This window comes from Kogia breviceps, chromosome 6 (assembly GCF_026419965.1).
Source record: "Kogia breviceps isolate mKogBre1 chromosome 6, mKogBre1 haplotype 1, whole genome shotgun sequence".
Taxonomy (NCBI): domain Eukaryota; kingdom Metazoa; phylum Chordata; class Mammalia; order Artiodactyla; family Physeteridae; genus Kogia; species Kogia breviceps.
Genome location: NC_081315.1, coordinates 82,858,314 through 82,879,180, shown reverse-complemented (window position 1 = coordinate 82,879,180; position 20,867 = coordinate 82,858,314). Strand labels below are relative to the sequence as shown.

General features: G+C 41.2%; 1 protein-coding gene across 42 annotated transcripts in view; it reads right to left on the bottom strand.

Moving 5' to 3' along the window:
* The window catches only part of APBB2 (amyloid beta precursor protein binding family B member 2), a 381,324-nt gene that overhangs the window by 179,344 nt on the left and 181,113 nt on the right, over positions 1-20,867 (bottom strand). For all 42 annotated transcript variants that reach the window (XM_067036201.1, XM_067036193.1, XM_067036188.1 and 39 more), the window contains one exon: positions 12,327-13,142. In XM_067036201.1, coding sequence (XP_066892302.1) covers positions 12,327-13,142 — 816 coding nt within the window. The remainder of the gene's footprint in view (positions 1-12,326; positions 13,143-20,867) is intronic.

Genomic DNA, 20,867 nt, shown 5'->3' with positions numbered 1-20,867 from the left:
CTACTGAATCACAACCTACATTTCAACACGATCCCCAGGAAATTTTCCTGTACATTAACTTTGAGAAGCAGAGGACTTATGCATCCTCTTAATTACTGTGAACTTCTTGAAGGTAAACTATTACCTTTAATTTGTTGCACTCCTAGTATAAATAATACAGTTTACCTATTATGCAAATCATTCACTCAAACATGAGTACCCATCAGATGGAGTCATTTCTGGGGATTAAAGACAACAACAACAAAGGCAAAACAGCTTATATCCTGAAGAAGTTTTCAATCTCATAGCAAAGATAAGACAATAATTATAATGATAGTTAACATTTCAAAAAATGCTTTCTGTGAGCCAGTTATTGCACCAAGGGCTTTAAGTAACAATTTTATAAGGTCAGTACTATTATTATTCCCACTTTAGAGATAAGAAACTTGGACTCAGAGGTTAAGAAAGTGATGGAACTGAGATGAGTCAGAATGTTTGACTCTAAAGCCCAGAAAGTGGTAAGACAGAGACTTAAAATAATCTTGAGGAAGGAGTCTCTGAGTTCCTTGAAGGAAAGCTTATGCCTCAATCTTGGAATCACCCAGAGAACTAGCTCAGTTCCTTGCACATACTAGGAACTCAGTAGACATTCATCAGCTGAAAGTATGTGAGTAGATTAAGGTTAACTTATCATCCTTACTAAAAAGTATCCTAAAAATAAACAGTCTAGATTTTACCAACCCAATAATGCTTAACTACATTGAAGATACAATGGACTTGAGGTGAAAATGCTTCTCTCTGATACATTATACAGAAAGTCCATTCACTGACTCAGGGCTCTTATTCCATAGCATGTGGAGGAAAAATAAACAAGAGACAGAGGGACAAGACATTGACTAAAAGGTGAAAGCCACTAGGGAACACTGAAAAGAAGCTGATGCTTATTCCGGGGAAAGAAAGGAAGGGCAGGAGGTCATAGAAGGTCTTCCTGGTCCATAGTAAGCAAAGGATGAAAGGAAATGTTGGTCAAAGGTCCCCCAAAGGACACGTCCCTGAAGCAGAAACAGAAAAGTAGGAACTGAGGAGTTAGCCCATTACAAAGAAGTGTCCCTGGAGGCTTCCAGGTGGTGAGTATCTTCCAGGTGGTGAGTATCTAACTCACCACCCTCAGCCCTTGAACTTCCTTTGCTACACCTCCTGAAACCATTTCCCAATGGTTTGGAGTTGGGGGTCATCTCCATTCTCCCACTTCCTGACAAAATCATATAGAACTATGACCACCTTTTCTTCTAGAACATGCTGAGAAAAGGTCCTACAGTTCTACCGATACTATTCCACATGTCTAAGTAGGCTTTTATGGGCCAGCCGTCTTGTACACCTAACCATCACGTACACCACCGTGTGTATGAGAAAAAAAGTGTCCTGGTAACAAAAAAATAACAGACCAAAATCAGCTTCCTAAACAAGCCACTTACAGGATGGAGATCTACCTTTATAATATCCTAGGTGTACCAATTCAGTACAGTTCTATATGAAGACTTCTTCAAATTATGCTGAGGAAGAAGAATGATCACCTAACAATGTCCTTGATGATATTAAAGAAGAATCCTTGCAAAGATTAAACTCAATCATATTCAAGAGTAAATCTACAGAAGGTAAAACGAAAAGGGAAAAAAAGGAAAGCTCACGTAGTAATAAGTATCACCTCCTCTCTTAGATACTGACAACAATGTTTGAGAGCTGGAGTTATCCTGTCCTCTCATGTTCTGATCCTTACACATGGAATGCTGACCACATATGATTTTCTAATAGTTAAATGATTCAATTTTCTAGTCAACTCTGTTCAAATAGGAAGATTTTATTTCATTGCTTTGAACCCAAGGGATCTGAAAGGGAAACACAATATAAAAATAATAAGGGTAATTGGTAACTACTCTCACATTTATGAAAGCAAACTGGGTGTATTAACTGAGCCAGACTTGAAGCACAAAATTTATGAACCACCTACAACCTAGCTTTTGAAAAGCTAATGTTTTCCCTCCTCTAACCAGATTAACAGATGGAGAACTCTGAGAAGTCATCTAAAGATGTCTTTGGAATTTTCAAGCATGTTTTGCTTAACAGTTCATGTCACACTTTATAATTCTACCAGAAGGCACGGGAACGAGACTAGGGTGACTATGATTAGAAGAAGTCTGCAGGTGCAAGCATGCTGCTACTATATAGCATTACAGTTGCACGCAGCTGTAACAGGCAAGACCAACCAAGCCTAGTTCTTTCTACTATGATAGTTTCATGTGTGTGTGATGGCTGACACTTAGAGCAGGAATCCACAGGCCTAATGTCTTGAGCCCCAGAAGGCAGGACCCATCTAAAGGGCTGCCGCTGACTGGGGCCTCCATGGCATTTGAGCCCAGTGTTATGAGATTTCTGGATTTAGAAAAGAAAGGGGACATCCATATTTCTATGTAAAAGCTTCCAATTTCTAAGCATTGGCATCTAATTCAAAACATCATCTGCTAGACAAAACCTGTCTGCAGGCTTCCTGCGCACTCTCCAGCACTGTGCATTTTTGATCTCTGAAACTTCCATGGCATCATATTGCCTTTGCATTGCCCTAAAGTTAGGGTCATATTTTTTCTTTTATATTCTGCATAGCTCCTAAGAACATACTCTATGTTTGGTAAGAAATGTCTCTTAAACAGAGGTAAGAAAAGCATGGCTGCTGCTAATATCCCTGTCTGTCTGTTTTTAAGCTTTGGTCCAAAGGAATAACCCCATCTCCATATTGCCAAGTTCCCTGTTTTGAACTATCCTGTTCAAAACCGAGCCAAACTGCTAAATGTGAAGCTTTACAGTGTCTTTATCACATTTTCCTGCCCTTCCCGTACTTATTCCCAATCTCAGTTGGGTTCATGGTTTCAGATTCACCAGTATCAGGTCCACACTAAGTTCCCTCATAGAAGAATTTGGGTGAAGGCAACCAAAACTATCTTGAGGTCCTCTGCAGCACACTCTATTCATTTGTCAATTCTGACAATATCTACAAGTATTAACTTTCCTTCCTGAAAAATTTAAACACAAAATTTCTGCAAATATCCTTTCACATCTCCTCTGTGTTGCAGATATTAAGGAATTGTCTACAAAGATATCTGTACTGGGTTGAACAGTATTCCTCTAAAATTCATATCTGCTCAGAACCTCAGGATGTGCTCTTATTTGGAAACATGGTCTTTGCAGATATAATCAGTTAAGGTGAGGCCATAGTGGATTAGGGTGGGCCCTAAATCCAACAACTGTTGTCCTTATAAGAAGGCCATGGGAAGACACAGGCAGAGACTGCGGTGATGCAGCTATACGCCAAGGAATGCCAAGCATTGCCAGGACCCACCAGAAGCCTAGAAGAGGCAAGGAAAGAGCCTTTAGAGGATGAATAAGCCCGCTGATACCTTGATTTCAAACTTCTAGCCTCCAGAACTGAGAGAGAATAAATTTCTTTGTTTTAAGCCTGTATGGTATGGTTTTTTTTTTTTTTTTTAAATAAATTTATTTTATTTATTTATTTACTTTTGGCTGCACTGGGTCTTTGCTGCTGCTCGTGGGCTTTCCCTAGTTACGGAGAGCGGGGGCTCCTCTTCACTGCCCACTGTGGTGGCTCATTGCGGTGGCTTCTCTTGTTGTGGAGCACGGGCTCTAGGCACGCTGGCTTCAGTTATTGTAGCATGCGGGCTCAGTAGCTGTGCACACGGGCTTAGTTGCTCTGCAGCATGTGGGATCTTCCCGAACCAGAGCTCGAACCCACTTGCCCTGCATTGGCAGGCGGGCTCTCAACCACTTCGCCACCAGGGAAGGCTTAAAACAAAGTGTATGGTAATTTGTTGCAGCAGCCCTGAGAAACTAATATAACATCTAAACACCTTCTTCTCTTCTTTGCCTGTAAACTTACACTGCCCAGGATCTGGGGATGGGCTTTATCTTTCCGTACTTCCTGAGGCATGCCGTGTGAAATGGGACAAAGAACCCAGGGATGCATTTCAGATGGTGGGGATGTCTTCCATGGAGACAGGAAATTGTAGGTGAGCTCTCTGAGGTCACAGACTGGTTCTAATTTAATTCTATGTCTGGGGCACCTAGCACAGTCTCCAGAGTAGACATTAAAAAAATAATTGGCATGTATATATATATGAATTAACAAATGAAAAAATGAATGGATGAATTAAAACAAAGCAATGGTGAACAAACCCACAAACTCTTGAATGGTTGTTAACTTCCATGGATACTACTGCTCAGGGAAAATCATGGTGAAGTTGCAGATCCATTTCAGCTCCCCATAAATGTAGACAAATTCAAGTTTGATGACTATCTGGATGTTTGCTATAGCCTCTTGGCTTTTAAAACCATAAATCTCTCTATGTGTTTATTAACTTAAGGTTCTTTTGTGAGGACAGTGGGTCAGGGTAGAATGTTCGTGATGAAATTTGACCAGAAAATTTCTGAAAGTGGCTGGTAGTATTTTTGTCTCTATGATCCCACTGAGTCACAATCTTAGAGGCGACATGCCCTCATCCAAGGAGGCATCACTGGCACTTCTGGGACCACTTCACGCAGGACCACTGGAGGACTCCATCCAGTCATTTCCTGAGCAGCCACTTTCTGTCTCCGTCCACTCCCTCTCCCCAGAAGCCAAGCAAACAAGCCAAGCAACCTGCCAAACTAGGTTCTAAAATGTTTATTTTCAAGATGCCAGTAAAGCAGACATAAGAGTGGGGGAAAAAATCATGGACTACACTTCTTCAGTGATTAATTTTAAAAAAGAAAAGGACTCCTTACTTTTTTAACAGCTCTGAAGGGCACTGATCTCCCCACATCTTCATCTGTTGAAAACCTATTTAATCTCCAGCACAGATAACTTCGATGCCTGAGCTTCCATATCCCAGTCAAGGTTTCTTCCTCCTCTAAGCTCTCCTTACCCCACAACATTCCACCATCTCATGGCTCCTTCCTGGTTCCATCTTGAATATATCAACGGTCTTGTGTTCACTACTAGACTGGTAGGCTTTTGTTACCACTCATTGCACTGTATTCATTTTTTTTGTGTGTACCCTGAAGTACCTAGTATAATACTTTAAAATGGAAGGCAACCAAAACCTATCCTATCATTCAACTGAATATAAATTGTTTCTAGAACTTTCCAAAAATAATTAATTGAGCAAAATCATTTTCTTCCTTAAGTTCATGAGGTGAGATAAAAACTCTTTTTATACATCTTACTCACGAGATACTAAAATCTAATTTGGAAATCATACCATCCATCCCAGAACTATGTGTCCAAGCTATTTTGGAAACATCTCACATCTGCCTTCTTGAATTCCTCCTGTCACATCAGGGAACGCTCAACTGAGAAGACAAGAAGGCTAGTGAATCACTAAAGGGTGTTTAAAAGATTAAAATTAATTCAGCAGGACAAACCAGCTGAACACTGGGTCTTTTCTATATCCTGGAATTTTTTTTTAAAGGGATGGGAGCTTTCAAAAAGCAATTTAAAAATAATTTATGGTTGACATTACCAAAATCCATCTGACGTAAAATGAACATTTAGAAGACGTTTTGGAAAGTTAATAATATAAACTTATCCAAAGTTCTAACACTCTTAAGCTAGCTAAGGCCAGAAATAATTAGTGCTGCCAACTGTGTTGATATACTTAGGTTTGTGCCTTAGCTTTTGCCCTCACCAGCTACCCAACTCGCAAAAGAGTTCCACTTTGCTTGCCTCAAGACTGGAGGCCAATCAACTTAAGACAGCAAAGGATTCAAACTCTCAAGCAACATGGTTCAACTTACAGTGCAAGGCAAAGTGTGAAGGTAAGTGAAAACAAAATGGTCCTTTTCCTTAACTCTGGCTATTCTGACTTGTAGACGTAAGAACTCAAATACAAAGAACATTTGTGACACACTGAACTACTGGCCCCAACTCTTCGTCCCTCCCTGGAGCCTAGAATACAAATAAGAATCACCGTATCCAGGGTGCTCTGAACAATTATTTTATATACAAGTTGTGCTTACCTTTTCTATTTCTAAAGCTGTACTGATGTAGCAGACCTCAGAGTATGCATGTTTGTGGTCCAGCTCCATCTACCCAACCAGCAAACAGATAGCATTTATGGAGCCTGTCACTGTGTGTTACGTACTGTGTGAAGAGGTTCACATCCACACGTAATGAAGACTTAGCTCCTACTTTCATGGAGCTCCAAGTCTAAACAAAAACTTTCCAGTAAGGTTACAAACTGCTGAGAGGCATGTGATAACAGAGAATTGGAAATATTTCCTTGTGGCACAGAAAATGGACTTTCAACAGCTCAGAGGGTCTAGAAAGGTTTCACAGAGGAGCTGAAATTTGAGCTAAAACTCAATTGTTTACAGGAATGGAAAGGTCCTCTAAAATATAATTTTCTATCTTTCAGATTATCAGGATAATCTAGTTGAAGTGGATAAAGTCTGATGTATTCAGCCACTGGTGTCACAAGCCTAGGTCTCAGAACTATGATACAGTGGAAAAGCACTGGATGCTAGGTCCAGAGATCTTGGTTCAAGCCCCAGCATGACCACCTGAGTGAGAGAGAGTATCACAAACAAGGCTTGGCACCCAGAATTTCACTGTGCCTTTCCCAGTAATTCGTTAATCAGTATCCCCGCTCCACGGTGAGGCAATATCATCAATTAAGTTAAAAATATGTACCCAATATCAAAATCAGGCATTGATTAAAATATAATATTAAATGATTTACTCAATATGTCAGGGCCATTTGGAGATATATGTAGATAGCTTCCATTTTTATTCAATTAGTCATTATTTATTTACTAAGTTTACCTGCTATATTTCAGGCACTGACAGCACAAAGATGAAGACAAACCAATCTCTGCCCTTAGAAGATGCAGAAAGTCCTAACTAAAATCAGAGCCCAACATGCAGACCAGGGCTGGAAAGGGGGTGGGGGGGTGGGATAAATTTGGAGACTGGGATTGACATAGATACACCACTATGTGTAAAATAGATAGCTAATGAGAACCTGCTGTATAGCACAGGGAACTCTACTCAGTGCTCTGTGGTGACCTAGATGGAAAGGAAATCCAAAAAAGAGGGGATATATGTCTACGTATAGCTGATTCACTTCACTGTACAGCAGAAACTAACACAACACTGTAAAGCAACTACACTCCAATTTAAAAAAACTTTTTTAATATGTAATAAAATCAGAGCCCAAAATATAGATAATCCGTAATTAAGAGAGAAGTAAACTTTTATCTCACTGCTGTACTGATAATGATTATCACTAATAATGATAAGCAGGGGCTTCCCTGGTGGCACAGTGGTTGAGAGTCCACCTACCGATGCAGGGGACACGGGTTCGTGCCCCGGTCCGGGAAGATCCAACATGCCACGGAGTGGCTAGGCCATGGCCGCTGAGCCTGCGCGTCCGGAGCCTGTGCTCCGCAATGGGAGAGGCCACAACAGTGAGACGCCTGCGTACCACCAACCCCCCCAAAAAAAGATAAGCACTAATATTTATTAAGCTCTTGCTATATGCCAGACACTGTTCTAAGAGCTCTTCAAAGATGCTCTCACTTAATCTTCACAACAGATCTACCAGCACCCCCATTTTACAGTTGAGAGGCTATGCAAATTGCCTACATGGAACCCAGCTGAGGTTTGAACTCAGGAAGTTGACTCTAGAGCCCATCCTCTCCATGATAAGTTAACGCAGCATTGGGCCCACTGTCGCACCATCTAGATTTGATTTTCTCAGTGTATATTCTGCCTTTGTACACTTTAGTAATGAACCTAATTTTGAAACAGCTATTCCACAAGATCCACCCAGTTTCATACTTTGTATCTTCAATTTTATTAAGCCCCAAATTAAACCTAAGTTACCTGTTGGTACAAACTAGGTACCCTGGTAGTATCAGAATGTTGTGTCTTTCCAAAGTTTTCATGAAGCAAACATAAAACACCAGGTGATTAATGGAAAGACTACACACAATCTGACCAACCTACATTTATCTGAGCCATCATGCTTACCTGGGGCCACTAAGGGGACTGCATCTCTGGCAAAACCTGAACAGACTTAAGGTTCCCACTTTCAAGTACCAAAATGATGCAACACTTTCCTTTAGAATCCAGGTCAGGGGGCTTCCCTGGTGGCGCAGTGGTTGAGAGTCCGCCTGCCAATGCAGGGGACGTGGGTTCGTGCCCCGGTCTGGGAAGATCCCACATGCCGTGGAGCGGCTGGGCCCGTGAGCCATGGCCACTGAGCCTGCGCGTCTGGAGCCTGTGCTCTGCAACGGGAGAGGCCACAGCAGTGAGAGGCCCGCGTACCGCAAAAAAAATAAATAAATAAAAAAAAATAGAATCCAGGTCAGGGGATTCTTTTGAACTTTTCTAAATTCCTATGAAACTCAGTAATTCGCTGATGCTTCCCTGCCACCCCCCACTTCTAATAACCTCTTGCTTCTCAAAGGACGGACGACATAGGAGGAAAAGAGGAGAAACATATTACATGATTGACTGTGCAAAGAAAGTTACTAACATGCTGACCTGGGCAATTCAGAAAGAAAGGGAAATAGAAAGTGGTCAATCTCTGGGCTGGGCAGTGCATTTTATTTTATAAATAGCATTCTAACTTGGAAAGCGTGTCCCTAAGGTAGAAATGAGTCTATTTATTTTTCCAGGCTCCCCAAAGCATAGTCTACAATCCAAAGATAACTGGGTCAAGATTTAGTCATACAACATACACCACTGTGATGAATATCTGCTTAGCACACAGTGAATAAGCAAGTACGTACACTTTGTGTATATGTATATATGTACCATGGTGCTGCATACTAGTATCTTACAAAATACTTGCTCTTATTTATTTTCTTTCAACAATTATTATTTTGTGTTTATTTTACATACATATATATAAAAACTCATATATACTATATAAAACATATATAATAATGATTTCGTCATCAGAAGTGTTTAATTTACATTGACTGTGGGACTTCCCTGGCAGTCCAGTGGTTAAGACTCTGCACTCCCAATGCAGGGGTCATGGGTTCGATCCCGGATCGGGGAGCTAAGATCCCACGTGCCACACGGTGTAGCAAAAAAAAAAAAAAAATTGACGGTGATCATTGTGAACACTAACAGTATGTTTCACTGGAAAGATGAACTAAAAAAAAACAATACCAATGCTGAATAATCAATTATTTTATTTTACTCGCTAATTTATGTGATCTGTGTGATCATGAAGTAAAGAGGTGTCTTTTCAGTTGGAGTTCACAACTGGCTCTAAGGAAATTCCAAAAGAATTCCCCAATATTATTAATATTCTGAGGCATTGCATTAAGCTGAAATAAAGATCCCAAAGTGATTATTTTGAAGGGATGGCTTCTAGCATTTGTAAAAAAACTCAATCTCACAGCTTTAGAGAGTTGGGTCACAGCTAACACACTTTTTCAAGCACATCTGATTCAAAATGTCTATCCTCAGCTAGCCATTATGGGCCATCACCATACTGCCATCCTTACTCTAAAATTCAAGGTCTTCAAAAGCGACTTTAAGAATGAAAAATGAATGTATCCTCTCAACACGTCAGAAAACTCTTATCCAGTTCACATCACATGCCAAGCCCTGTAATGGGCTCTGTAGAGAAACCCTAGCAGCAAGTAACACCAGGGCACTGAGCAAATGAGTGGTGAGCCAAGGGGACCCTGGAAAGGCCCCCTGGAGAGAGTGGCAGTGAACCAAACCAGTGTACAGGTACAGTTTAAACTTGGTGCTCTTGGGACTTCCCTGGTGGTCCAGTGGTTAAGAATCTGCCTTCCAATGCAGGGAACGCAGGTTCGATCCCTGGTCTGGGAACTAAGATCCCACATGCTGTGGGGCAACTAAGCCTGCACGCCCTGACGCCCTCGCGCCACGACTAGAGAGAAGCCTGTGCACCACAACAAAAGATCCTGCATGCTGCAACTAAGACCTGATGCAGCCAAATAAATAAATTAATTAATTAAAAAAATAAACTTGGTGCTCACCACCAGCCCTTTTTGACACCAGCACTCAATAAGCAAAGGGGCCGGGGATAGAAACACCCTAAACACTCAGCAGTGAGGGAATCATTAAATAAATCATGGAGCTTGAAGAGGGTGGAACAGCATGCTTAATACTTAAATTCAGCCTGAGGTAGAAAAATGCTATATCCTGATATGAACTGATCTGCAAAATATATACTTTGGTGGAAAAAGCAACGCATTTATAAAACAATGTAATGTGTCATTTTTTTTCTTGTTTTAACTTTTATCTTTTTTTTTTTTTTTTTTTTCGGTATGCGGGCCTCTCACTGTTGTGGCCTCTCCCGTTGCGGAGCACAGGCTCCGGACGCGCAGGCCTAGCGGCCATGGCTCACGGGCTTAGTTGCTCCGCGGCATGTGGGATCTTCCCGGACCAGGGCACGAACCCGTGTCTCCTGCATCGGCAGGCGGATTCTCAACCACTGCGCCACCAGGGAAGCCCTCTTGTTTTAACTTTTACTGTGGAAATTTTTAAACATACAAAATGAGAGAGAACAGAATAATAAACCCTTATGTACCCGCCTTTAAAAAGGATCAGTTTATGGGCAAAATCCCATATACAATATTATAGTATAATATATTATATTATACTATAATATTTTAGTATGTATCTCTAAATGGTAAGGACTCTTTAAAAATATCATAGTAAAATTTGGGTTAATTTTAATATTTATTATAAATGTGGGTATATGCCTAAAATGGTTTCTGGGAAAAAAAAAAAAACTAAAAAAAAACGTAGTGGTTGTCACTGGAAAAAAGGGGGCCAGAGTGAGGAACCGAGGAGACTTTACTGTTACTTAATACCTTTCAGTAAAATTTAAAATATAGCTACAAAAGGGAGCACAGGGCCTGGAAGAGCCGCAGAAAGGCTGCCACGACATGAGGAAGCCAGTATGGCCTCAGTGGAGGGTACTGAACACACAAGGTTGAGTTTGAATGTGAGACACTCAAGGAGCCATTTATATAGATTCAAACACTAGCAGGTGACAGTGTCCATCGGCTACAGGATATGAAGTCTCTAAATGTGAAAAGTAATAGAGTTGTGAACTCAGTGACATTACTATACATAATTACGATTCCAATAATGTGCAGATCCAGGCATTTCTGAGCTGAAATGGGCTCATCTCAACCTCCATACTGCCATATCCAGCTACAGGAGGCTGATGAAATCTATCATTTAAAGCACTGGTTTTAAAGGGCACTTCAAAAAACACTTTTTTTTGTTGTTTTTTTAAACAAGTTAATGTCTTACTTTCTCCTCTTTTCCTATCTGTAGTCCTTGTAATTTCTCTGCCTTATAGGTGGGGAAAATGTCAGTTCCTTCCCTGGTGGTTCTATCTGTTAAATCTGTATCACATTAACAGAGCCCTGGGATCTACCAGAGGCAGGGTTAGGTTAAAGAAATAAGCCTTTGTGAGGACTTGTTTACAGTGAATTCAGACACAATACAGTTCTCCAGTCTTTTAACCTCATGATTAGTAAAATAGGGGCTATGAGAAGATAAGATTAAAAGTAGCTGATTTTTAGGACCCTGTTCATTTCTGAGACAATTTTCACTCCTCTGAAAAATCCAAAGATGTTACAAAATATAGACAAAAGTCAGGAAAGACTGGTCTCAACTAGACTAGTTAAAGTCCAAAACTTCTAAATATATGTTGAAAGAAACACTACTTTTTCACTTTCAAATATCACTTGAACAAGGCTAATAAAATGTTCCCTAGTAAAGGTCAAAAGGGAAATGTCTTTAATGAATAGACTTTCAACTTTTTAAACATTAAACTTTTCATTAGCTTGAGCATAAATAAGTTTTTTTCTGAGAATTTTTAAATACTTGGTTCTCTTTTTCAGGTTATATCCTGCCCCCGGCAAGTGTCTCCCTTTTATTATTTTCCTTAACAAAACCCAGCATTTCTACATAGTATATAGAAATAGTTCACCTAACCACTGGCAGTATAGTTGCTAAATAGGTCATGTTTTACTGTACTTAACACCGGGGAGCTATTTCTTTTACAAAAATGCTTCCCGGGACAAACAACTTATATATGAATCAAAATGAAACCGCTGAGGAATCTAATGGTATTTTCACACAAATTGCCTAATTTTACCCCAAGAGGCTCATGCTCTTCTCTACCTGCAGATGAAAATTTGGGGGAGGGGGTCAATGTCGAGACTAATTCCATCAATAAGGGAAAACACCAAAAGCAAGTGCCACCGTAGGCTACACCTTTCCCAGGTACCTGTCTCATCCGCGGAGCTGGGGGAGGCGCTGTCTTGGGACAGGGTCGTCCAGCTGGACTCCTCGTCGCTCGGTGCCAGGTTCTGGATCCGGTGGAGTGCGCAATCGGTTTTGGCCCCCGTTTTAGGATGATCCTTCTTGGTCTCCGGGCTGGATGACACAGTGGCTATCTGGCCATCTTCAGGGCTGAACTGGGGTTTGTTTGGTTTCTGCAGCAGGAAGTCGCCATTCCCAGCGACGGTGGAGGCCTGGCTCTGGCCTGGCTGGGCCTTCTCTTCCACAGCCCCATGCTGGTTGCCCAAGTTCTGCTCGAGTTCTCTGGTTGAGGTTTCCAGGTCTGCATAGTAATTCAGGAAGCTCTTGGTTCTTCGGGGCTGGGAGGGTAAAATCTCGCAGCCTGAGGAATCCCGCGGGTGGGGCTCTTTACCCTCTAACTTCTCAGAAGTTATGTTGATGACTGCAGCGGGGCTAACGTTTCTGTTGGGGTCTTGCTGCCCTTGTTCTGCAGCCTTCCGGAGCTGGTTCTCTCCATTTTTTACCAGCTTGATGTTGGCAGAGCCATTTCCCAGCAGGGGCTGTGCAGCCGGATCCGAGAGGCCCATTGCCGCCTGGATGTTAGTTAGTGCATATTTTTTCCTGCATTTGGGGGGTGTGCTGTTCTTGGTTTCCGTGTGTTTTATTTCAGCGTTCAACAATTCATTGTGGGAGGAACGGAGATTAAGAGTGTTTGGCGGTGTGGCCGGGCTATTCCGATTCGTGACGTCTGTCGTTCCGCTGCTGGCCATAAACACTGCCAAAGTGTCTACACCTGAGTCAGCTGGAAAAAAAAAAAAGAAAACTGGTCATTAGACGCCTGGCATGATTAAACTACTTAGCATAGAGAGTGAGCAAACATTTTTATACAGAAAATTGAAAGAACCAATGCTTCCGTTGCAGTTTTGTAGAACGGACCCATTTTCCTCTCTTTTCACAGTTTGCTCATTCATTAAACAGGAGCAAATAAAAGGCGTAATGTGGATACACAAAAGCCAATTTATAGAAAAGCTAGGAGGTCTGAGGGTCCAAATTTTACTTAAAGTAAAAAAAGTATCTCTCTTTTGAAATCATATAAAAGCATTTTCTTCCAGCAGCTGGTCTTCGCTTTTTCACAACCCTTGCAAATCATCCCCTTTCTAAACATTTACACCACATTTCTATTCTGTCCTTCCCTCAGGCAACAAAAAAGTTGCTCAAAAATCCTCTGGGGCTCCAGCTTTCTTAGTTAACCTGAAAGGTCACTGTTCAATGAAGCACCATACATCCAAGGTAATTTTTCTTCACCATGTTTAGAAATTGTGTTCTGAACACCAGGAAAAATCAAACCTCCATTAGAGTTTGATAATGTCTTGTGAACATGTCTGACCTGGGCTTACTGTTTGTACTAAACAGAAAGTTTGGAAAAATGGCTTAACTGCTCAAGAACATACATACTAACATAAAACTATTACTAATAATGTAGCATTGAGCCCTTGGCTACAGATGTGTTAGAGTCCCCAAAGGAGTCTGAATATATTCCACTGAATTAAAACACAGACTCAGCGGTTTGCAGTCACCACAAGCCCTTGCAGAACTCCTAGGAAATTATCTGACAGTTGCATTTATCTCAAATATTGTTCACACTATCAGTGATTTGTTCCATGCGTCTCTTGCTGGGAAGACAGAAAGGTTTCTCAGACTAGAAGGGAATAAAATTCATCAGCAAGAATTTCTAAGGTTTCAGATTTCTCGGTCTATGAGGAATGACTTCTTTCTTATCTGATCCCTTGCCCTCCAGAGACCTCCGTGGGCTCTACACCAACAGTAGACGAACCAAAGCACAGCTCCCAACATTCCTGAAATTGTACTGTGACAACTCCCTCTTCCTCCGCCAGGCAAAACAGAGACCTCCGCAGGGAAGGAAGGTAAGAATGTTCTACTGTTCAGGAGCTTAGAGGTAACCCTTTCCATCACCCGATACTCAGGATGAGCTACTTTAGAAAAGAGTCACCCACTGATTCTAGAGTCTGTGTGCTTCTTGGAAGCTAGGGAACATCTGTACACTCCAGGCAGTGTCCATATTTACAACAGAATGACCATACGGCCCACAGAGATAGCCAACGTTGTAACCCAAAGTCGGTAGACTTTGGGCCCCATTCTTTAGAATTATTATTTATAAGGATTCCTGCTTACCCAGCACCTACTGCACTTGGGCTTCATTGAGAATCTGGTTTGTTTTTTCCTTTTAAACACTACTCTGATGACAAAATTTTAAACAAAAATTTATACTGTTTTGGCTACTACTACCATTTTACAGAAAACATATTTCAATTTATAATTCAACCTCACTCCAGGGCAGCATTTGATATGAAAAGGGCCCACCTTGAACCCACATGACGTTTTCCCTGAGACACACAACCATAACATAGACACACAAGAGAAAATTACATTTAGACTTCTGGGTATTTAGAGTGACATTATTATAAAAAATCTGGCAATCTGCTGGCTTTTTAGAAGATATGGCCAAAAAATTGCTATGAGGCTATTTTACGATGTTAGGTACTATACCCTAGCAATGTTATTAGGGAGAATTTTTTATTTACTCTGCTTATAATTATAAACATTTTCAGAAAGAATACCATCAAAATTTCTTAGTGAGTTAATATTTAAGCGGCTTTTATACCCTGGATGTGACAGATAAAAACTTTGAGCCAACAGAGCTGGAGGAATCAGGCTCCCTGACTTCAGACTATACTACAAAGCTACAGGAATCAAAACAGTATGGTACTGGCACAGAAACAGAAATATGGAGAGATCAATGGAACAGGAGAGAAAGTCCAGAGATAAACACACGCACCTATGGTCACCTAATCTATGAAAAAGAAGGCAAGAGTATACAGTGGAGAAAAGACAGTCTCTTAAATAAGTGGTGCTGGAAAAAACTGGACAGCTACAGGTAAAAGAATAAAATTAGAACATTTTCTAACACCATACACAAAAATAAACTCAAAATGGATGAAATATCTACATGTAAGACTGGATACTATAAAACTCTTAGAGGAAAAGATTGGCAGAAACTCTCTCACATAAATCGCAGCAAGATCTTCTTTGACCCACCTCCTAGGGTAATGAAAATAAAAACAAAAATAAAGAAATGGAACCTAATTAAACTTAAAAGCTTTTGCACAGCAAAGGAAACCATAAACAAGATGAAAAGACAACCCTCAGAATGGGAGAAAATATTTGCAAACGAAGCAATGGACAAAGGATTAATCTCTAAAATATACAAACAGCTCATGCAGCTCAATATCAAAAAAACAAACAACCCAAACAAAAAAGGGGCAGAAGACCTAAATAGACATTTCTCCAAAGAAGACACAGAGATGGCCAAAAAAAAAGCACATGAAAAGATGCTCAACATCATTAATTATTAGAGAAAGGCAAGTCAAAACTACAGTGAGGTATATCACCTCACACTGGTCAGAATCAAAAAAATCTACAACAATAAATGCTGGAGAGGGTGTGGAGAAAAGGGAACCTTCCTATACTGTTGGTGGGAATGTAAACTGGTGTAGCCACTATAGAGAACAGTATGAAGATTCCTTAAAAAACTAAAAATAGAGCTACCATATGATGCAGGAATCCCACTCCTGGGGATATATTTCTGGAGAAAACTGTAATTCGAAAATATATAGGTACCCCAATGTTCATTGCAGCACTATTTATAATAGCCAGGACATGGAAGCAACCTAAATGTCCATCAATGGAGGAATGGATAAAGAAGATGGGGTACAAATATACAATGGAATATTACTCAGCCATAAAAAAGTAAAAAATAATACCATTTGCAGTGACATGGATGGACCTAGAGATTGTCATACTGAGTGAAGTAAGTCAGACAGAAGATGAAAAGGCAACCTTTGGAATGGGATTTTTAAAAAGGAAAGAAATAGGCACAGAGCGGGACGTGATTAAGGTGTCAGATGTGAACAGTGAGGAATGCACTCCAGGATCTGGCTTGGGGAGGGCAGGATATGGAGCCGGGAGGAGGGTGAAGAGCTAGGGGAAAAGGAAAAGGCCAAGGGGTCAGAGATCTCTGAAAGGTAAGGGAACAGGTGTGACAGGAACAAGGGATTGCTCCAACCCTAGCTGCATGCATACCTTGGGGAGCTTTTAAAAAGCCCAGAAGCCCAGGCCCCACTCCCTAAGACAGTCCCAAATTCTGATTCAATTAGTTTGGGATTGGGCCCAGTCAGGGTATTAAAATGAAATATTCTTTGGATGATTCCAGTGTGTGGCCAAGGCTGAGAACCACTGCAGTAAGTGAGAGATTTGGAAGAAAAGATGATACATGTGCATGTTAATGATTTCAGAGGCTCTTGGAACACTCTGGTCACACATGTCATGTTCCTTGTACATGCACACATTCTCAGCATCCCTCCCTCCTTCCTGGCAAATTTCTGCTCCACTTTTTTTTTTTTTTTTTTTTGCGGTACGCGGGCCTCTCACTGCTGTGGCCTCTCCCGTTGCGGAGCACAGGCTCCGGACGCGCAGGCTCAGCGGCCATGACTCACAGGTCCAGCCGCTCCGCGGCATGTGGGATCCTCCCGGACTGGGGCACGAACCCGTGTCCTCTGCAGTGGCAGGCGGACTCTCAATCACAGCGCCACCAGGGAAGCCCTGCTCCACCTTTAACATTCAGGGTAGATGTCACCTCTTTGGGAAGCCTTCTCTTGCCCCTCTAGACAGACTCCAGGGCTGCTTCTTCTACACCTTTCATAAACCAATCTCCGTTTCTCCACAGCATAACAGCATTTCTCACACTGTTTTATTTTTAACCTATTTGAGTTTACCACTAAGCTGTGACTTCCAGCAACAAGCACAGCAGCCTATCATGCAGTAGGCACTCAGTAAATGTTCGTAGAATAAACTGTTGAATAAAATGAAAAAGACAAGTGTTTCATTAACATCTCAAGAAATGTTTACTTTAAAAGCCTAGGTTAAATTTTTGAGTTTCTTATTAAAGATTGAAAGGAAACCACCATTACTGCCTAAATAGTCAATGGTAAATTCATTTTTCCTTTCCTTGAAAAAGACTAATGCTCTCAGAAAGGGAAAAGGTGATCAGTGGTCAGTTATCTCAGCTTTCCCCCCTGTGCAAGCAGCATCTGGGCAAGATTTAAAATAAAATCCTCCAATACTGTCTAGACCAATTTATTTTGTTCCTCAGTCTCAGCTCAAGAAAATTCCTGTTCAATTCTGTCATAACTCCCCAAAGAAGAAAAGACTATTTAGAGTCAAATAGCCGTTTTTTTTTTTTTTGACCCAGAGCAGACTGGTGTACTTCTTTGCCAAACATGATTTCTCACCAGCTGTGATCCCAACAGCTTAAAGTTCTCTGTGCTTTGGTGTGAAGAAAACTGGAGGCCCAGCAGAGGCTCTGGTGCACACAGCACACGTGCTCCTGTCATCCTGTGATCCCCACCACCCAATTCCGAGCTTTCCTCTGTTCTTTACCTCCTCCTGTTTACCATCTGCATCATTAATAACACTGAACAGAAGAGAATTAAGTAGAATGGGAAATAGCAACATAACAGTAACAAATTATGTTGAAAAACAGATGCTCTATGGATGTGGAAATGAAAGGATATAGAATGAAAGATGCTATATTGAGACTCTAATCAAAAGTTAGTGTATTTAAGCTGGTTCCATTTTTCTCTGCCTCACATGATTTTACTATAGTTATAGATCAAAGAAAACTTGGTATAATACTCCCTATAAACTGGGGAAAGAGGGGAAGTTAAGTCCACTAATGCACGTGCTGGATGCTAACTGAGAATTCATGGCATTGCCATTCTCCTGAATTCCCTGCCTGGAAACCTGGGAATAGCCCTTCATGAGTTTCTTATCCTACCAAATTCTGTCAATTTTACTGGAAAACGTTTCGCCAATAAATTGAGTTCCCCCTCCTCACCATCTTTATGGCTGCTTTCAGGTTCTCACCACTTTAAGTTTCCTTCTATATCTCCCAAGCACAAGTCTCTCAAACTCCAGTCTACCCTGACACAGTTCGTCCTCTGTAATTCTAAAAACAAACAGACCATGCAATTCTCAGTTTAAAAATTTCTACTGGCTCCCTGTTGTCCAAATTCAGCTCCATATACAAGGCACTTCCAATTCTCCTCTGCTAGCTTAAATCTACCCTTCCCATCACATCTCCTCCTGTCACTGCACCTCCCCCTCCTGCCGTGGTCCCTACATGACAGCAACAGTGAACTTTTCTGAGGATGCTAAGCCTCTTCACAACTCTTTGCCTCTGGACATAGAATTTGTTTCCTCTGCACGGGAAGGTCCCTTGCCTTCATCTGCTTTACCCCTGCCCTATTTCCTGCCTGAAAACTCCTATAAATCCTTCAAAACCCAGCTCACTTGTCCCTCCTTTAGGTCTTCTCTGACTCCTGAACATAATCCTCTGTGCTAGGTGTGTGACATGCAGTTCTCATCAGCACTTCTATACTATACTATAATTATCAATTGAGAGATCTCTCTTCCCTTCAACACTGCAAGTGCCTTGAGGGCAGTGACTGTTTGGTTCACTTTTTATGACAGTTTTACTGAGATATAATTCACATACCATAAAGTTCACCTTTTTAAAGTATAATTCAGGGGTCTTTAGCATATGCCAAGAGTTGTGAATTCATCACTACAACCTAATTGCAGAACATTTTTATCACCCTAAAAGGAAATCCTGTACTCATTAGCAGTCACTCTCTATTCCTCTCTCTCCTAAGCCCCTGAAAACCACTAATCTACTTTCCATCTTCTTGGGTTTGCCTGTTTTGGACATTTCATATAAACAGACTCATACAATAAGTGGTCTCTGTGATTAGCTTCTTTAACTTATGTGTATCCTTAAGGTTCATCCATGTTTTAGTATGTATCACTACTTTATTTATTTTTATGATCAAATCATATTCTACTGTATGGATTTACCACATCTTGTTTTATCCTTTCATCAGTTAACAGGTATTTGGATTGTTTACACTTTTAGCTATTATGAATAATGCTGCTATGAACATTTGTGTACAAGTTTTTGTGTGGACATATGTTTTCAATTCTCTTGGATATATACCCAAGAGTGGAACTGCTGATTATAATTCTCCTGTGATGTGCACACGTATATATAGACATACATACCATATGTATACGTGTGTGCGTGTGTGCGTATAAAACCTTGTGAGGGGCTTCCCTGGTGGTACAGTGGTCGAGAGTCCGCCTGACGATGCAGGGAACACGGGTTCGTGCCCCGGTCTGGGAGGATCCCACATGCCGCTGAGCGGCTGGGCTCGTGAGCCATGGCCGCTGAGCCTGCGCGTCCGGAGCCTGTGCTCCGCAACAGGAGGGGCCACGATAGTGAGAGGCCCGCGTACCGCAAAAAAAAAAAAAAAAAACACAAAACCTTGTGAGGAACTGCCAGACTTTTCTGCAAAGCAGTTGTACAAGTTTACATTCCCACTAGCAATGCATGATGGTTTTGATTTCTCTACATTCTTGTCAACACTTGTTATTGTCTCTTTTTGATTATAGCTACCCAAACCAGTGTGATTTAATTTTGATTTGCATTCCCTTTTCATTTTTATATTCCAGAGTTTCCAGTTCCTTTTACAAAGCCTGGCACATAAGAGCACTCAATAAATGTTTGGTTCATTAATCGTTCACTCATTTATTAACTAAATATTTTTAACTCATTCATTAACTAAACACTCTCTGAGCATCTATTACATGCCAGTTGCTCTTCTCAAGGTCAAGAACACAACAGTGTACGGAATGAGCAAGCAAATGCCAATAACCCAGAGGGCCAGTCTTCAGTACAAAGGTGGCTCTGCCCCTTGATATCTCCAAGGTGAATGGGACCCATGACTTTGCCATCACCTCCGCATCTATTCATCATGCTGCCTTGAGCATAACTCACAAAGATCCAACATCAATTCAAGAGGCTCGATTCCTATTCCAGAGCTCAGTATACGTTCAGAGCTAAGAGTGTGACAAGAGTTCATATTATTACTGCTGTCTCTCTCCTGCATGCACGATGCACAAACATCTGTTATGACCTGGCATGTATCTCCTTCTTTTCTGGTAAAAGCTTCACAATTTTTCTTGAGAATCAGCCTCCGTCCACGCTCATTCATTCATTCAACAAATATTTTTTCACGCATTACTATGCGACAGATACAGTTCTAACTGCTGAGGAGACAGCAGTGAACAAAACTGACAAAATTAAAATATCTGCTCTCACAGAGGAATTCAGCCCCTGTGTTTCAGGCAGAGATGACTCTAACCCTTATTCATGAGGTCCATGGCCTAGGCCCAGCCAATCAGAGGAGCAAGTCTCCATGGCTGTGGTGACTGGTTCAAGGGAAAGCATATGACCAATCCTAAGCCTTCTGCCAGAATGATCAGAACAGAAGTACCCTCTTTTCTCTTTTTCTTGAACAAGAAGGTATAAGCCTAGAGCTTTAAGAGGTCA